General features: G+C 69.1%; 2 protein-coding genes across 5 annotated transcripts; one reads left to right on the top strand and one right to left on the bottom strand.

The window, feature by feature from the left end:
• The first annotated feature begins 1,900 nt into the window (after nt 1-1,900).
• Nucleotides 1,901-5,829, top strand: AIP (aryl hydrocarbon receptor interacting protein). Of its 2 annotated transcripts, none has more exons than XM_062197731.1 (6): nt 1,901-2,141; nt 3,536-3,715; nt 4,512-4,700; nt 4,787-4,963; nt 5,175-5,316; nt 5,549-5,829. In XM_062197731.1, the coding sequence occupies exons 1-6, from the start codon at nt 2,043-2,045 to the stop codon at nt 5,752-5,754; spliced, it is 993 nt and encodes a 330-aa protein (XP_062053715.1). In that variant the 5' UTR covers nt 1,901-2,042; the 3' UTR covers nt 5,755-5,829. The 2 variants fall into 2 exon arrangements, with proteins under 2 accessions (XP_062053715.1, XP_062053716.1); XM_062197732.1 differs by having other exon boundaries at nt 5,175-5,308; nt 5,549-5,712.
• A 322-nt stretch (nt 5,830-6,151) lies between these two features.
• Nucleotides 6,152-16,985, bottom strand: PITPNM1 (phosphatidylinositol transfer protein membrane associated 1). Of its 3 annotated transcripts, none has more exons than XM_062195725.1 (24): nt 16,864-16,985; nt 15,836-15,954; nt 14,537-14,751; nt 14,334-14,455; nt 13,970-14,194; nt 12,575-12,901; nt 12,186-12,281; nt 11,818-11,925; nt 11,527-11,588; nt 11,192-11,442; nt 10,775-10,964; nt 10,596-10,697; nt 10,239-10,396; nt 9,930-10,132; nt 9,527-9,697; nt 8,952-9,116; nt 8,669-8,817; nt 8,467-8,577; nt 8,151-8,267; nt 7,916-8,064; nt 7,722-7,842; nt 7,429-7,612; nt 7,161-7,289; nt 6,152-6,636 (listed from the first exon to the last, which is right to left on the bottom strand). In XM_062195725.1, exons 2-24 carry the CDS (start codon nt 15,911-15,913, stop codon nt 6,164-6,166), a joined length of 3,906 nt encoding a protein of 1,301 aa, XP_062051709.1. In that variant the 5' UTR covers nt 15,914-15,954; nt 16,864-16,985; the 3' UTR covers nt 6,152-6,163. The 3 variants fall into 3 exon arrangements, with proteins under 3 accessions (XP_062051709.1, XP_062051711.1, XP_062051710.1); XM_062195726.1 differs by having other exon boundaries at nt 6,273-6,636; nt 7,693-7,842; nt 16,864-16,984; XM_062195727.1 differs by lacking the exons at nt 13,970-14,194; nt 14,334-14,455; nt 14,537-14,751; nt 15,836-15,954; nt 16,864-16,985 and having other exon boundaries at nt 12,186-12,264; nt 12,575-12,771.
• Nucleotides 16,986-17,522: the final 537 nt, after the last annotated feature.

The following is a 17,522-nucleotide window of genomic DNA, read 5'->3' as shown; positions in this document are numbered from 1 at the left end:
GTGTGGCACTCTAACGTGTGACACATCTAACGTGTGACACTCTAACGTGTGACACATCTAACGTGTGGCACATCGAACGTGTGACACTCTAACGTGTGACACATCGAACGTGTGGCACTCTAACGTGTGACACTCTAACGTGTGACACATCAAACGTGTGGCACATCGAACGTGTGACACATCTAACGTGTGACACTCTAACGTGTGACACTCTAACGTGTGGCACATCGAACGTGTGACACTCTAACGTGTGACACTCTAACATGTGACACATCTAACGTGTGGCACATCTAATGTGTGACACTCTAACGTGTGGCACTCTAACGTGTGACACTCTAACGTGTGGCACATCGAACGTGTGACACTCTAACGTGTGACACATCGAACGTGTGACACTCTAACGTGTGGCACATCTAACGTGTGACACTCTAACGTGTGGCACTCTAACGTGTGACACATCTAACGTGTGGCACTCTAACGTGTGGCACATCGAACGTGTGACACATCGAACGTGTGACACTCTAACGTGTGACACATCGAACGTGTGACACATCTAACGTGTGGCACATCTAACGTGTGGCACATCGAACGTGTGACACTCTAACGTGTGACACTCTAACGTGTGACTCATCGAACGTGTGGCACTCTAACGTGTGACACATCGAACGTGTGACACATCTAACGTGTGACTCATCGAACGTGTGACACTCTAATGTGTGACACTCTAATGTGTGACACTCTAACGTGTGGCACATCTAATGTGTGACACTCTAACGTGTGGCACTCTAACGTGTGACACTCTAACGTGTGGCACATCGAACGCTGGTAAGACTTGTAAACCTGCGCTGGCTAAAACCACACACAGGGCGCGCGTCCCTCCACTCAGCTCTGTGCCTCAGGTCCCCGCCTCAGCAGGTGGGCACGGGGGTCCCCGCCTGTGACCTGAACCCTGCGTGGGGGGGGCGGGGGACGCCCCCAGCTGCTGCCCAGCCCGGCTCCGACCCAGGGGCCCTGGCTTCCACCGCGGGCTATCTGCTGGCCAGCACTCTGCGTCGGGCGGGCTCTCCCCGGCACAGAAATCCCCTCCTCTTTGTTCTTTCACAGAACCCAGGGCGCGGAAGTCCGGGCCGTGACACCCAGCGTGGGTTCTCGGTGAGTCCCCGCCCTAACTCCCTCATGTCCTCACGGGGCCTGTACCGCGCACAGCGTGGCTCCGGGCTTGCCGGCCACGTGGGCGCGCACAGGCAGGGGCTGGGCCGGGCTGACCTCCGCCCGCAGCCTGCACATGGGTTCCAACCCGGCTCCGCGCGACCGCACCTGGGGAAGCATCGTGGCCCCTGCACCCGCGAGGGAGACCCGGGTGCAGGTGCAGGCTCCGGCTTCGCCCGGCCCATCTGGGGCATGAACCAGACCTCTCCCTCGGTCCCAACCCTTCTCTTTCAAATAAATAAAAAATAAATAAAATAGTAACTGTCATACGCTATGTTTAAAATAAAATATAGCTTAAATAAACAGGTGTGAAAGAACTGGAAGGGTTTACAGCAAAATGGTAGGTTTTTGTGTTTGGGGTGAGATTATGTAATTGTATACATATATATATATACAGACACATATATATATATCTGCTTTCTCTTTCTTTTTCTGTATGGCCGAAATACCGCCACTGGATATCCTAACACAGCCGGCGCTGCACTAACCGTTCGGGAGCCGCAGACAGCCGCGCCCGCGGGCCGGGGTCCGCGCCCCTGCAACCGCACGCACTGCTAGCGCCGCCCCGCCCCGTCCCCCGCGTCACCCAGACCACGCCTCCGGGACGCGCTCGGCTCCCGCCCCAAGACGTCCCGAGGCCCCGCCCCTGGGCGGGCCCGCAGAGCTGCACCAATCACCGCCCGCCGCCACGGTCAGCCCTCGTTTGGCTTCTGCCCTCAGTCAAAATGGCGCTAGCTCGGAAGCCGCCGAGGCTTTAAGGAGTCGCCAAAAGCAGGTCCGGAAGCTACCGAACGAGTCCGGAAGTTGCCGAAAGACAGCCGTGGGGAAGGAGGATGGCGGATATCATCGCAAGACTCCGGGAGGACGGAATCCAAAAGCGCGTGATCCAGGAGGGCCGGGGAGAATTACCCGACTATCAGGATGGAACCAAGGTTCGTGGTGACCCCTCCTGTGTCCCCCTGCGGCGCGGTGCGCATGCGAGGCGGGAGGAGGCCTGAGGCGAGAGGTTGCGCATGCCCAGACGGTAGCGGCCGGTGCTCCTGCCGCTCACATGCGGAGCTCGACGCTGATTGGTCTGAATTTAAGTGGGGGGGTGTGAATCCGGTCGCGTCTGTCCCACCTCCAGGCCCGGGCTTGTGGCTGCATTGGCCGGGGCGGCCGTCACTCAGCGACACCCGTGTTGGGGGGGGTTTGACCTCATTGCTCAAGCGGAGCAGAGTTAGGGGCAACCCCACCCCCCGGGAGTGGCCCCGGGCCTTGTGGCCACGCTGTTTTCTGGACGGAAACACAGGCTACGCCGGGTCGCGGGGTCGTGAAGACCCTCGCAGCTTCCCCGGGGCTCCCCTGGCCCCGGCCTCCTGCCCTCGACCACCTCCCAGTGCGCGGGGCGCGCGGCCCCCGGTCCTGCCGGTGCCCCGCGAGCAGAGGGGGTGCGGGGTGGGCCTGGAGGCCCAGGCCCGAAGGTGCATCAGGAGAGGAACGGTGGAAGCGGGGTCGGTGTGGGGCCGCGGGCCGCCCACGCCTGTTCCCGCCACGCGAGTGGGCGCCGCTGCTGGGTGAGGGCGGCAGAGGGTGCGCCGTGCGGGCGGAGGTGACCACGCCGGCTCCCCGCCCACTTCCTGGGGCGGCTTCCTCTGCACTCACCCCGGAACGTCCTCTGCGGCCTCCCCGCCTGCCTGCTCGGCTCCAGCCTCATGGCCGGCCGCTTGCCCTGCTGCCCCTGGGCCCACTCCGGCCAGAACCCCGTGTCTCTCACCACGCCAGGCCTGGCCGCTCGCCTCTGCGTGCCGACCCGGCGCAATTCCAGGCCACCTGTCCCCGGTCTCCCGAGGCCCCTGCCTTTGCCCTCCCACGGTCTCTCCCCAGCCCAGCCACCAAACCCACATCCTCAAGCCATTGGGTAAAACCCAGGGTCCTGCCCGCCGCCTTGAGGCTGGGTGGGAGCCGTCTCCACTGACCCCGGGGCCCTGCAGCGCCCGCCCACTGGCCTCGCCGCCTCTCGGCCCTGCCGTGTTCTGTGTTCTGATCCACAGCACCTGGCACCGCCTGACCCGGCTCCCCTTTGCCAGTCCCAGGGCCGCTGGGACTTCGGCCTGCTTTGTCCACTGCAATGTTCTAGGGGCTAGCACAGAGCGAGCACATAGTAGGCGCCTGTTAGCTACGAAGGGAGGGTCAGAGCCGGATGCGGGCCGCCCACCAGCCCTGGCTTGCAGGGTGGCCCCCGGCTCGGGGTCAGGTGCTGGCCTGCAGGTCGGGGGCTGGCCTTGGCCTTCGGGGCTCGCAGGGGGCGGGGCTTTGCCCTCATGAGCACACGTGTGGCGCGCAGGCCACGTTCCACTACCGGACCCTGCACAGCGACCGCGAGGGCACGGTGCTGGACGACAGCCGGGCCCGCGGCAAGCCCATGGAGCTCATCATCGGCAAGAAGTTCAAGCTGCCCGTGTGGGAGACGATCGTGCGCAGCATGCGGGAAGGCGAGACCGCCCAGTTCCTGTGCGACACCAAGGTCGGTGCAGCCGCCCCGCCAGGCTGCACACACATACGTGTGCACGCTCTTCCCAGACCCAACTCCGACAGCCTCTCCTGCCCACCCAGTCTCAAATGCAAGTGGCCCATGGTAGGGGCAGCAGAGACAGGAGCTGGGGCTGCTCACGTGCCCCCCAGGGTCCCGCCCCAGTCCTCCTCTCAGCCTCTCCTCCATCCTCGCCTTAGCCAGCATCCTTCCTCCTACTTCAAAGCTAATTCCCCAGTCACCACCCCCAGGGGGCCCTCCCTGACTGCCAGTGATTGGCTCGAACCCCTCACTGGGTCCTATAACGTTCGTGCCCTGCAGGGCTGGGATCCGGTCTTCTGCCTGCTCCTAAGCTATGCGGGGCAGTGGTCTGGCCTTGTTACCTCCAGCTTGCAAATGGCCAGTGTGGGCCAGCCCAGAGCCAACACTGGGGACGGGTCTGTGGGAGGACCCCGCAGGCAGCAGGGGTCGGGGGATTGCCATCACACCCGCAGGGGTGGGGGTGTTCTGCAGCTTTTCTGGGTGGAGGGTGGCTGGCTGGGACCCACATGCCCGGGTCTGGGGTAGGCCCTGACCAGGCTGGGCTGGGGCAGGTGGGGCTCACCCCTGGGGGGTGGGGAGGTAAGAACGGCCCCCCGCTGCTCAGGCGGGGGTGGGGGTGAGCGCGTGTGTGGCGGAGCTGGGGTCAGGGCGGCGGGGCAGGCGCACACTCGCCCCCTGCAGCACGTGGTCCTGTACCCGCTGGTGGCCAAGAACCTCCCCAACATGGCCGCGTGCTCGCCCCCTGCAGCACGTGGTCCTGTACCCGCTGGTGGCCAAGAGCCTCCGCAACATCGCCGCGGGAAGGGACCCCCTGGAGGGCCAGCGGCACTGCTGCGGCATGGCGCAGATGCACGAGCACAGCTCCCTGGGCCACGCCGACCTGGACGCCCTGCAGCACAGCCCACAGCCCCTCATCTTCCACTTCGAGATGCTAAAGGTGAGGCCGCCCCGCCCGAGCTCCGGGGGAGGGGGGGGCGCCCCAGGGCCCAGCTGGCCGTGCTGTGACTCGGCTCCGCCCCGCAGGTGGAGAGCCCCGGCACGTACCAGCAGGACCCGTGGGCCATGACGGATGAGGAGAAGGTGAAGGCCGTGCCGCGCATCCACCAGGAGGGCAACCGGCTGTACCGCGAGGGGCAGGTGAAGGAGGCGGCCGCCAAGTACTACGACGCCATTGCCTGCCTCAAGAACCTGCAGATGAAGGTGAGGCTCACCGGGAGGCCGGGCCGGGGGCTGGGGCCGCTGTGGCCGCGTGGCTCGGCCGGGGAAGCTGGGCCAGGGCAGGGGCCGCTGTGGCTGCGTGGCTCACCCAGGGAGGCCAGGTGGGGCGGGGGCTGCTGTGGCCGTGTGGCTCGCCCGGGGAGGCCAGGCCGGGCTGGGTGCTGGGTCCCAGCGCCACTCCCCGCCGCCCCAGGAGCAGCCTGGCTCCCCCGACTGGATCGAGCTGGACCAGCAGATCACGCCGCTGCTGCTGAACTACTGCCAGTGCAAGCTGGTGGCCGAGGAGTACTACGAGGTGCTGGACCACTGCTCCTCCATCCTCAACAAGTACGACGGTGAGCGCCGGGCGTGGGCCCAGGGGGCGCGGAGTCCCGCGGGGGGGTGCGCCACTGGCACTCAGCACCCGTGCTGCACTCCAAATGCCCCCACGCCAATGGCCTGTCGGGGGAGGGGCCGTCTCGGCTCCCTGATGGCCCGTGGTGCCAGGAGGTAGTGGTGGGAACTGGGCGCTGCTGGGCCCCCCACTCACGCCCCTGCTGGCCTGCCGCCCACCCCTGTGCCTTTCAGACAACGTCAAGGCCTACTTCAAGCGGGGCAAGGCCCACGCGGCCGTGTGGAACGCGCAGGAGGCCCAGGCTGACTTCGCCAAGGTGCTGGAGCTGGACCCGGCCCTGGCGCCCGTGGTGAGCCGGGAGCTGCGGGCCCTGGAGGCGCGGATCCGGCAGAAGGACGAGGAGGACAAGGCCCGCTTCCGGGGCATCTTCTCTCACTGACCGCTGCCCGCCGGCCGCCCTGCACGCCCCGCCCCACCCACCGCCCACCCCTGCCCCGCCCGATTCTCTGTATATAAAGGCCTTATTTATCGCTGCCTGCGCCTGCCCGGCTGTGCTCATCTCCTTGTGCCTGGGTGCCCCTGGGGGGCAGAGCACCAGGGGTCTCAGGTGCCCCTCTGGGGAAGAGCCAAGGGTGAGCTGTGTCACAAAGGAAGTATGGCCTGGGGGGGTCGGGGCAGCACGAGCAGGTGACTCGTCTCCCAGGGCAGCCCTCCCGCCCGGAAGCAGAGCGTCCAAGGACAAGCCAGGGCTGGCTGGCGCCCCTGGGTGGGCGCGACCCCTCTCCCACCCCCACTTCCCTCCCTGCGGGGCCGGGCAGGTGGGCAGTGCGGTGGGCTGCAGGCGGTGTTTATTTCGTGGGTCTACACACACCGGAGAAGCCGCAGGGCCCTCGCCCACTCCCTCCTCGCTCCCCTGGGGCCAGGTCCCCCACAAAAGGGAAGTAACACCGAGGGGCAGACACAGGTGCAGGGGTGTGGGGCGCGGCCCCCCCCCTCCCACCGCAGCCCCGGGGCCTGTGGCCCCTGGTGTGCTTCGGCGAGGGTGGGGTCCGGTTCACTCTTCTTCGCTGTCCAGCTTGAGGCTGATGCTCCGGGCTTTGCCACGGGCCAGGGCGGTGGGCGGCGTCCCCGGGCCCTCGCGCTCCGCCTGGCTGGGGCCCCTGGAGCGCAGCAGCTGGCTCTGCTTCCGGAGGAAGTCCACGGGCGCAGCCACGCCGTAGCTGCTCTTGGCCAAGGCTGCCCGCGGTGGTCCTGGGGCCGCGTGGGAGTGGGCGCCCGCCTCCAGCTGGCCCAGGTGGGCCACGTAGCCGTCCGACAGGAACTGTGGGCAGAGCGGGCAGGGGTGAGGTCCACGCACCGCTCCTGTTCCACGCAGGCTCCTGCAGCGGGGTGGGGGTCTCTGGCAGGCCCGGCACAGCCCACCCTGAGGCTGTTGGGTACGCAGGGAGCCCAGCGTGCCCTGGCTTCACTACCACGTCTGCCTCCCTCCGGGCCTCAGTCTTCTCATCTGTGGATGGGGTCTTTCTGCCAGCATCTGGCAGGCGCTTGCTTTGTGCCGGGCTGGGATTTTACAAGTTGATGAGGTCAAGGCCACTGTCATTTACGTTTTACACAAGAAACACTCAAAAAGGTGGAGCCTAGGCCCCAGGCCATGAGAGTGGGGGAGTGTGCCCAGCGTCTCCCGGCCTGGGTCACCACCCAGGTCAGCCTGGCTGTGCCAGGATGGCCGCGAGCCCGTCCCAGGAGGAACCCAGGGTCCCTGAGGCCCTGCATGGGCGCGGTGGTCCTCACGGCCTTGGGCACAGGCTGCTCGGCCCTGGCTCCCCTCGCTCCCTGGGCCCTCACCTGACACTGCGCCTGCAGCTTCCGCACCGCACGTCCCACGATGTAGGTCTGGCTCGGGGACAGGCCCAGCGCCGCGTACACAGCCACGTCTTTGGGAGACCCATAGCCGGCCACGATATTCAGTTCCACCTGTGGTGGGGAGGCCGGGCAGGTGGAGACAGAAACAGGGTCCCGGCTGGTCACGGGGGCGGGGTGGGGCCGGGCCGGGCGCCCAGCACCGCAGAGCCCCCTGCCGTGCCCCAGGGTCTGGGGCCCCTCCCCACCGCACCTCCTGCACCAGGCTCTGCAGGAACATGGCCTTTTGGCGCAGCGGGTCGTGGCTGAGGCCGTCGCAGAAGGAGACGACGCCGTGGGGGAAGTTGTGCTGGGACAGCCAGGCCACCACGCGGTGCTTCTGCATGTCCGGCCGGCCCGTCACGTACAGGATCAGGTAGCCGGCGTCCTGCCAGTGCCTGCCAGAGCACGCTAGGTCACCGCCGCCGGCCACACGGGCGCCGCGGGCCTCGGCGGCGAGCGGGGCGGCGGCTCCTACCTGACCACGTCCACGGCGCCGGCGCGCACCTTGGGGTCGCTGCCCATGATGGAGACGCTGGCCGTGAAGGAGCCGTCGATGCTGAAGACCACAGCCTCCGTGCCGCGGGCCACGACCGTCAGGCAGCACTCGGCGTACGTGTGGTCGCCCCTGTGGTCCGTGGGGCCGTGAGTGGCCCGGGGCGCGGCCGGCCCCAGCCTGTCCCCAGCCCTCCGGCGCTCACCTGACCACCATGCGCACGGGGTAGACACCAATGCCCAGCGCGCGCCCGGGGGCCACGGAGAAGGTGAGGCGGCCCGAGCTGTTGGTGACCTCGGTGCCGAAGTGGATCCACTTGCCCGACAGCGGCTGCGTCATGATGTAGACGTCCACCTGCGGGGGCGGGCAGAGAGGTCCACGGATGGCCGGGGCTGCGCCAGGGCGAACAGAGGGGGCGGGCAGGGCCTCGGGCTCCTGACCTTCTCCCCGGTGAGCGTGACCACGTCCAAGGGCCCGTACATGAAGCGGCCGCTGAGCACCTGGGGGCGGCCCTCGCACACCACCGTGTCGCTTGCGCGGTGGTTGGAAGTGACGTTCTGGCGGCAGAAGACAGGGTGAGCGCGTGCGGCCGGGACAGGAGGGGGAGGCGGCGAGCTGGAGGGGCTCCCCAGCGCCCACCCCGCGGAAGGGGCCTGGGGGGGACGTTTGTGGACCCGGCCCCGGGATCGTGGGTGCCTGTGTGTGGACGGCTGCGGGGCGTGGCTGCGGGGGCGGGCGCAGGGGCAGGGCACGCACCCGGATCTTGACCTGCGTGCGCTTGCGCTGCCACTTCTCCCGGGGGAAGGCCGGGCTGTAGACCGACGGCTCCTCGCACTCCGCCAGCTGCGGCCGCTCCTTCTCAATTACCTGGGGGGCACACGGGGTGAGGCCGCGTGACCGGGGCGGGCCGGGGGCGGGCCACGGCACTGCGCCGCCCTGGACCCCTCCGCAGGCCCACCTGGCGCAGGATGAAGGCCACCACGTCGGCCGACTCCCAGTAGCTGGCGTGGAAGAGGTGGGGCAGGGTGACGGTGGGGAAGGCGGTGAGCGCCTCGGGGCAGTACAGCGAGTAGTCGATGCGCTTGGTCCCCCACCAGCGCTCCAGGACTGCACGTGGGGGCCATCAGTCAGCGCCTGTCTGCCCCACGCAGCCGTGCAGAGCAAGCGCTGGGCGGGGCTACTGCACGCGGGGCTTGGCGGTGGGAGTGAGCCCGCTCCCCCCAGGCCGGCACCCGTCTTACTCTTAACCACCTCCGTGGTGGTGCTGGGGGCCGCTGGCTGGGCGGGGGGCTCAGTGCCTAACTCGCTGCCCTTCCAGAAGCCGCCGCCGGCCGAGGTGGGCGTCGAGGGCACCAGTGCGTCCAGCTCCTCCAGGAAGAGGCCCGAGTGTGCCTGCAGAGTGTCGGCTGGCAGGGCCCCGCGAGCTCAACAGCAGGCCCTGCACCCCTGCCTGCCTCCCACCACCCCCCGGGACTCGCCTGAGTGGGAGTGGGGGGCGCTGTCTCCCCCTTGGCTCACCCCAGGAGGCAGCACCCCACACGCACACCTGTCCCCACACAGCCCCACTGGTCTCGGGGGCTGCGGGGACAGACCAGGGGGCCCACAGGCAAGTGCATCCAGGGCCCCAGACACAGCGACCACCCGCTCACAGCTGCCCTGATGCCTGCGTGGCAGCCTCTCTCTGGCTGAGCCCCCACTGCTGCCCCGGGTCCTGGACACAGCTCAGGGGCTCCGAGGGATCCAGAGGGCACCCACACTGTGGGAACTAGCGCCCGCCTCCTTCCCCTGTCCCCTCTGTCTTGCTTGGGGGGCATACCCAGCAGCAGGGACGAGCCGTCTCCCAGGGGAAACTTTTGGTAGCGGGGCACAGCCAGTGGGGCGATGGCCTGGAACTTGGGGGCCAGCAGAGGCTCCAGGCGGGAGGCGCAGGGGTCGGCGGCGTGGAAGAGGTTGTAGATCTGCTCGCAGGCCGGCCGCATCTGGGCCACTGGGCACCCAGGAGAGAGGGGGGGTGGGAGGAGTCAGTCTGGGAGCTGGGGACAGGGACAGGCTCCTCTCGCTGCTCCGGCTAAGAAGCGATGGTAGCCTTCAGCTCAGGATGACACACTCTTGGTGCCCGCTGAACCCCATCATGGAGACCATCTCGTGGGGAGCACAGTGGGGGGCATCTGGGAGGGGGACAGGCAAGGGGAGCTGGGGAGAGGGGCCCCCAGGCTCACCCTCCAAGGCGGGCATCACGGTCTTGCGCAGAGCCAGCACCAGGCCCAGCGGGGAGCCGAAGAGAAAGAAGCCGGAGACCTTGAAGTCAAGGCGGGCTGCACCGGTGGGGCCGTCGGGCGCCTCGGGGCCGGCAGCAGGTGGGCAGGAGGCTGTGCTTGCCCGGCGGGGCTCCCCGGAGGCGGCGGCAGGGGCTGCCTGCAGGCTGCGGGGCAGAGGGGTGCTCAGGGTGGCCACCTCCAGGGTCCACCGGGCCCCTCCCGGCCGCCTCCCGGGGCCTGCGGCCAGGGCAGGGGTGAGGCCGCTCTCACCTGTTCTGAGCACCCTCGGGCTCAGGACGGGCCATGCCGCTGGGCATGCGCTGGGCAGGCAGGGTGGAGGGCTCCGGGCTGGCCCGACCCAGCCCCTCCACCCCATCGGCCAGTGGGTCCCGCACGGGGCCCAGCTCCGGGGAGAGCAGCTCATTGTTCTGGATGGAACAGGGGGTGGAAAGCTTAGTCCCGGGCGTCACATTCCTACTTAGTGGGAGCGAGGAGAGAGGATGGGGTGGGCAGGGCTCAGCTCCGAGGGAAACGGGCTACACAGGCTGTAGGAGAACCCAGGGGGCAGAGACCCAGAGACAGACAGCGACACCCCCTCCCGAGGAGGCTGGGTGCGGCCACACTGACCATGCTCCCCCGGCGGCTGCTGCCCCGGCTCCCGGTGCCGGCGCTGTGGCAGAGCGCATCGAAGCCCAGGATGCCACCAACACCGTCTCCGATCAGCACCACCTGGGAGAGACGCCTGTCACCACGCAGGCCTGGCCACGGCGGCTGGGAGTATCCAGGGAGCGTCCCCAGCCCCTGACCTGCCCGCAGAAGCCAGCGCCCTCAGCCGAGCGCAGGAAGGCCGCGTAGGCCTGGTTGGTGCGCGCGATGACGGTGGCCACAGCGCCCTGGTAGCGGGAGGAGGAGGTGGCCAGCAGCGGCAGGGCGGCCAGCGGGATGTGGTCCTGGGAGCGGGACAGGCTGTCCCCATCGTGGCTGTAGGGGCTCAGGCTGCAGGAGGAGGGGCATGACAGGCAGGTGGGGGGGGGTCCTGCAGCCCCACCACTGCCACCCAAGCCCCCAACCCCGTGGGACTGCTATGGGGAGCGTCAGCGCCCAAGAGCACTTGATTAGAAACAGGTGCAACCACGGTGGGCGCTGAGCCAGGGTGGGGCTCCCCCTCCCCCCACAGGCCCCCGAGTCTGCCTGGGGGGCCCTGGGCGCCCGCTGGCCAGTACTTGGAGACGAGAGCGTAGGCGGTGGCGCAGATGGGTGGGCAGGGCACCAGCCGCAGTGCCACGTGGCCCAGGGCCTCAGGGAAGTGGACGCGGGTGACGGCCTCAAAGGCCGAGCTCAGGGTCTGCACGTCGGCCTGCTTGGAGCTGGCGTCTCCAGGGCCCGAGTCCAAGATGTTGCCACTGTGCAGGATGAGGAAGAGGGCGTGCACGGCGCAGGCCTCGGCGCCCAGCTCCCTGGCTCCATCAGGGCCCTGCAGGGTGCACCGGGGCGCCGGGCTGTCAGGCGGCGGCCGCGCCAGCGGGCGGGCAGGGCGTCCGCGGGGCGGTGTGCTTGCCTCAGAGTCCCGGGATGCGCGGGTCCCATCCTCCAGGCCTTTAGTGGCCTCGGTTCCAGGCTCTGTGGGGCAGGGGGAGCCGGTGAGGGGGAGCGGAGGAGCCTCAGCCGCCCAGTCCCCTGCTAGTGCCCTGGGCAAGCAGCGGAGATGGCCCAAGTGCCCGGGCCCCTGCGCCCGCGTGGGAGACCTGGCAGAAGCCCCTGGCTCCTGGCTCTGACGGCCCAGCTCCGGCGCCCCTTTAGAACCCCAGGGTCCCCGCCGGCCGCATGGCGTCCGAGGCGGGCTCCTTACCTGGCGCCCCCTCAGCCTCTGAGGGCGAGGCGAAGGCATCGATGAAGTCATTGGAGTTCCACTTGGTCATTTCCTTGGGGAAGACCTCGTCACTGTCCGAGAAACCCTCTGAGGGGGCGGGGCGGGGCCGCGTCAGGGCGGGGCGACCTGAGGCCCCGCCCCCGCCCCAACAAGTCTCTAGGAGCCTGCATCAGAGGGCGGAGCGACCCATGGCCCCGCCCCCAGCAGACTTCTGAGGGTGGGGCTGTGTCAAGGGCAGAGCTACCCAAGGTCCCAGCAGCCTTCTAGGGGCGGGGCTGTTCCAGGGGGCGGAACTACCCAAGGATCCGCCCCCTCCCGAGCTAGGGCCCCAGGGCCTCAGTGCCCACCGTGGGCGTCGAAGAACTCGTCCTCGGAGCTGTTCTCGGAGTCGCGGGCGATGTTCTGCATGCGCCACTCGGACAAGCTCTGTGGAGACACGCCCCCTGCGGGGCAGCCACGCCTCAGCCCGAGCCGGCCGGGAGGGTCACTCCGGGCAGGCCCCCGGCCCATCCCCCCCCCCCGCCCCCGGCCCCAGCCCCCCCGTCCCCGCCCCTGTCCCCCCCAGCCCACCCCCCCACCCCCGTCCCCAGCCCCACCCCGGCTCCGGCCCGCCCCTGCCCCCCCCAGCCCGCCCCCGGCTCGCCCCAGCCCGTCCCGGCCCCCCCCAGCCCGTCCCCAGTCCCCCCCCGCACCCCCGTCCCCAGCCCCCCCCCCCCCGGCTCCGGCCCGGCCTCACCCCCGTGCTGGGACGAGTAGGAGGAGCGGGAGGACGATGACCACTGCTTGCCGAAGCTGGTGTCCGGCGAGGCGTCGGGGCCGGGGGCCGCGGCGGGCCCATCTGGAGTGGCCGCGTGGCCAGCCCCGGCTCGAGCCTCCACGCTGGGTTTCCCGGGGGGCTGGGCCTCAGACCCCTCACTGCCCGTGTTGCACTTGGCCATGCGCTGGGCCAGCATGCGTGCGGTCTCCTCCTCCAGCGCCCGGATGTCGGCCATGCTGAGCTCCGTCCACTCGTCCTGCCAGCACCAGGCCTGGCGGTGGGCCCGCAGCATCACGCGGCGCAGACCTGCGGGCGCCCGGGCGTGAGAGCCGGGCCTCCCCCCACCCCTCTTCCCCTAGAGGTCAGGCAGTGGCCCCCCTGGGAACGCCCCCCACCAGAGCCTCGAAGTGGGCCAGTGCCCCCCAGGGGACACGAGTGGAAACTGGGGCATCTGTCCTCCTGCCTCCTCGCTGCCCACTGCCTCGGCTCCCCCTGGACACCCTGGTTCTGAGCACTGCCCTGCTGCGTTCCTGGGGACGTCTGAGGAGTTAACAGTCAATTAAAGTGTTAACAGTTAATGAAGTCGCTGCCAGTCACGGAGGGTGTTAATAGTTAATGGAACTGCTGGCACTCAAGGAAGTTGAGTGAAAGATGATACCTGGTCTGGGATATTTTCATCTCCAGAGAGAAATAAGGAAACTTTTAAATATCGTACGCTAAAATAAACAAAGCAGTAATGCTGCTGTTCTCAGCTCCAGGAAGGAACCAGCTCTGAGTGCACGCGGCGGTTGTACAGGTGCGTGGTTTTACTTTTCTCACGGGGGCCTTTTTGGTATTTTTCTGGGTACAAGGCAGAGCGTGTGCACCTCCTCGGCGGTCCCGACCCTGCGGCTGGCCTGGGGTTCGAAAGCAGCCCCGCCCCTGAAGCTGATGCATGGAGACCCCCGGTCCACGCCGAGCCTTCCCCGTGCACGGAGCAGAAACAAAGGTGCTCCATGGCCAGGGGGTGCTGGGTGCCACGGGGTCTGCAGCGCATCGGAGACCAGGCTGTCGGCTCCCCCCGCCGGGGAGGGGGCGGGGCTGCCCCGCAGGAGCTGTGGGGTCTGGCTTAGGGGAGGGGTGTCCACGGGGGCTGCCGGACACCAGGGAGAATGACCTGGGAGTCGTGGCCTCAGCCCGCATCTGGGCCTGGGGCCCTCCTGCGGCGGCCACAGGGTCTTTGGGACCGGCAGCGTCTCTGAACCAGGGTGCCAAGGAGGACCTCGGAGTGAGTGTCACCGGCTTCCCCTCCACCTCACCGCTCTAGCACCTCCGGCCCCACCCGACTGTGCCATCCCCCACCTCATCGGGGCTGGGGGTGTGGGGGGTGCTCACCGACGTCGTGGATAAACTGCTCGATCTTGGCCTGCATGCCCCAGTAACGGAACTCCACCTTGCACAGCTTGTAGGCGCACATGAGCGGCCCCGTCTGGGCTGCCGTCCGCGCCCAGTCGTCCGCCAGCGGCCCCCGGCCCGTCTTCACCGAGCGGTACAACCGAGGGTCCTCTTCCGCCTTGTACTCGCCCGGGGCCACGGCATCCCGCACGATGTCGATGGTGTCTGCGGGGTCCCAGCAGGCACTGAACAACGCCCGCCCCTTCCAGCCCCTGTCTCCCCCAGGGGTTCCCGGAGAGGAAGCTGAGGCCCGTGGGGGAGCTGTGCCCGGGGGAGGGGGTGGCAGGGGGCCTCCAGGCCTCACCCAGGATGCGCTGTCTTCTCTCAGCCCCGCTCAGGTTGAACACGTTCGGCTGCTGCCCGCCGTCAGGTAGGTAATAGGTCTCGATTTCAATGGAGAACTTCTCCACGAAGGGGCAGGTGTACCTGGGCCGAGGGCAAGGGTCACTCGTGTGCCCACCGGGCATGCTCCCCACCGCCCGCCCCAAGCCCTCGCTGCGTGCTCACCGTGTCCGCGTGTAGGGGTACGCGTTCCATGACTCCTCCTCCACCTGCAGGGCGGCCTTGGGCAGCAGCGCCCGGAACCAGCCTGGGATGTGGGAGCCCACATGGTACACCTTGTGCGTGTACTGCCCGCTGCCTCCGGGCCCATCCGTGTAGGGTCGGTTGGCCAGGATCTCCACGCCGCTGCCCTCACCACTAGACTCCTCCCGGCTCTTTTTCTGTAGCCCAGGGCACAGCAGAGCAGCGGGCTCAGCCCCAGCTCAGCTCCAGGGACCCTCCCCACCCGCCACTGCTTGGGCCTGGCCCCCCGCACGGCCTTTCCAACTCCCTGAAGCGGACCCTGGCTCCCTGGGATCAGGGTCAAGGGCATGGCCGGGTCCCTGGTCCCCTGTGGGGTTCTGCAACCCCACATGCAAGGTGCAGCGTCTGTTCCCACTCCAGCCATTGATTGGGACGATAGTGATCGATAGTGATGGGGCTCTACTGATGACGGAACAAAGGTTACCTTCTCGGGGCGCAAAGAGCAATGGCAGGGGCTGGTAAGTGCCATGGGAATCAGACTGGAGGGGGTGACGAGGTAGGGACGGCGGTTTTGGTGATGGGGAAGGCCTGGCCGAGATGACAACCGGACCCCCCTGTGGACACGGCCGGGGCGGGGGGGAGGACTGGAGGCAGGGGAGGGCAGCTGGCGGGCTGCCTGCCAGGGTGCTCAGGGTGGCAGGATCAAAGGAGATGAGCCAAGACCCCAGCTCTGGGAGCACCCGACCTGGCCCCTGCCTCCCGGGACCCCAACCCCAGCTCCTGCCGCAGCCTCCGTAGCTCGAGAGCATCCTCACAGCCGGACCTTCTAGGGCTCTGGAGGCCAAACCTGGCCCATTCAACCCCAGAACCTCTGGTCTCTGACACCCCCGCCCCGTCCTGGGGGACAGATCTGGAACTGCCCAGGCCCACTCTTCTCGAACTAAGCGCTGACCCCCTCCCTCAGCCTAGGGTCCCCGCCGGCGCGCGCCTGTCCCAGCTGTGGGGCCTGGTCCTCTAGACCCCATCCCCACCGGGCCCCCCCTTCCTTGCTGCCTCCCCAGGGGATTAAAGCTTGGAGGATTACAGGGGATCAGACGTGGGCGGAGTGGGGTGGGGGCGCCCCTCGGCCTCCCTGCCCCTTTGCCCGAAGCCCTTACCCCAGCCCCTCCCGCAGCGGAGCAGGGGCCTCTGCTCCCTGGGGCCCCGAGCCCCTTCCAGGCCCGCACGTCTCTGGCTGGGGTCGGGCCGGCCCCCCGCGGCGCTCCTCCCCTTCGCCCTCACCTGAATCATGTACAGCTGGGCCACCTGGTATTCGTCCAGGCTCATGGGCAGCAGGATGTGGTACTCCTTGATGAGCATCCTGACGGCGCCCGGCGGGCCGCGCGCGGCCTCCGCTCCGCCTGGCGCAGGGCACGGCGCGGCCGTCAGTGCGGGGCGGCGGCGGCGCGCGGCCCCGAGCCCTGCGCGCCCGCCCGAGGGCTCGGGCTGCGGGACCCCATGCCCGGGCCCGCCGCGGGCGAGGCGGAGGCGAGCCCAGCGCTGCCACCCGCGCCGCCGGGGGCCGGAGGCGCAGCCCCGCTCGGCGCTGACCTCCTTTCCGCGAGCCCCCGCCCCCCGCCCGCCCGTCGCCATGGCAACCGCGCGCTGACGCGGGCCCCCCTCGGAGCCGCGGGCGCGGGCCAGCGAGCAAGGGTCCGGCCAGCCTCGCCTTAGCGCCCAGGGAACGGCATCCCTCCGGGGCCGTGCCCCTAGGAGCCCCCGAGCCCCTCCTTCCGGGACCGCCCTCCAAGACCAGCCCCCCGGGGACCCGCCTCCTGGACCCCTCTCCCGGGTCTGTCCGGTCCCGCGTCCCTCCGCTGCCGGACGTCCACCGAAGCCTTGCGTCTGGCCCTGGCCAGAGCGCGCCCGTGCGCCCCAGCATCTCTGACACTGCCCCCCCTCCCGCGCCGCACCCGAACCCACCTGCCAAAACCGGACAGCCCGGCAGGCAGCCAGTCATATACTCCCCCCCGCCAGCATCCCTCCAGGACCCCCGCCCCGCGCTCTCTCCTGGTCCGTCATCCTCCCCCAGGCTGACCCCCTAGGACTGGAGCCAGGGTGCTCCACTAGGAATCGCGCGGGCTCCGGCCCCAGGAGACCGCTCCGCCCACCTGCGACCTAACCAGGCACCAAGGTTCTGCCGCGGGCACCCCGCCCCCCACCCCCGCCGCCACCTCCACCTCCATTCCCCCCCCCCCCCCAGCGAGCGGGCGAGAGGCCCGGCCGTCCCCACTTCCCTCTGCGCCTTGGTTCGCCAGCCAACCGCTTACCTCCAGTTCAGGGCTCATGCGGGGGCGGCCGGCCTGCGGGCCGGAGCCCGGAGCGCCCCCAGCCCCGGCCTCGGGTTCCAGCGCAGGCCAGCCCCTCTGGAGGTGCAGCGCGGGCCCATGGCCCCGACCTTTCTCCCGGCCGGCCCGCCCGCCCGCGCCCCTGCCGCCCCTCCCCGCCGCGTCACCGCCGCCGCCCCGCCCCCTTCCTGGGCCCGGCCGGCGGGGTCCGCGCAGCCCCGCCCCGGGCCGCGGGCCAGAGGCCTTGCCCGGGTGCTGGCTCTTTCCTGTGCGGCTCCGAGTCCCCGGAGACCCCGGGTTCCTTTTTTGCGCCCGCCCTCCCGGGGGCCACGAGGGGCGGAGCTTGGCAAGGCCGGCGGCTCGCTGCTTCCCAGGAACGCGGGCCAGGGTCTGGGCGGGAGCCGGTGGCTCGCGACCCTCCTCCATGGGGTTGGGGTTCCGGGGCCCCAGGCCTAGGGTCACGCTGCCACTGCTCCCACCGCAGGGCCTTGCGCCAGCCGCTGAGCGTGTCCCAAGGTCTCCCCTCGCACGTCCGCCTAGACCCCGGGGCAGTGTCAGCGCAGGATGGGCCGGTCTCCCCTGGAGCCCTGCCCGGTGCTGGGGGGGAGCAGCAGTGGCGCGTGCCCTCCCCCACACCTGTG

This window comes from Lepus europaeus, chromosome 7 (assembly GCF_033115175.1).
Source record: "Lepus europaeus isolate LE1 chromosome 7, mLepTim1.pri, whole genome shotgun sequence".
NCBI classification, from domain to species: Eukaryota; Metazoa; Chordata; class Mammalia; order Lagomorpha; family Leporidae; genus Lepus; species Lepus europaeus.
The sequence above is the reverse complement of the archived record's forward strand: the minus strand, read 5'-3'. Positions and strand labels throughout refer to the sequence as shown.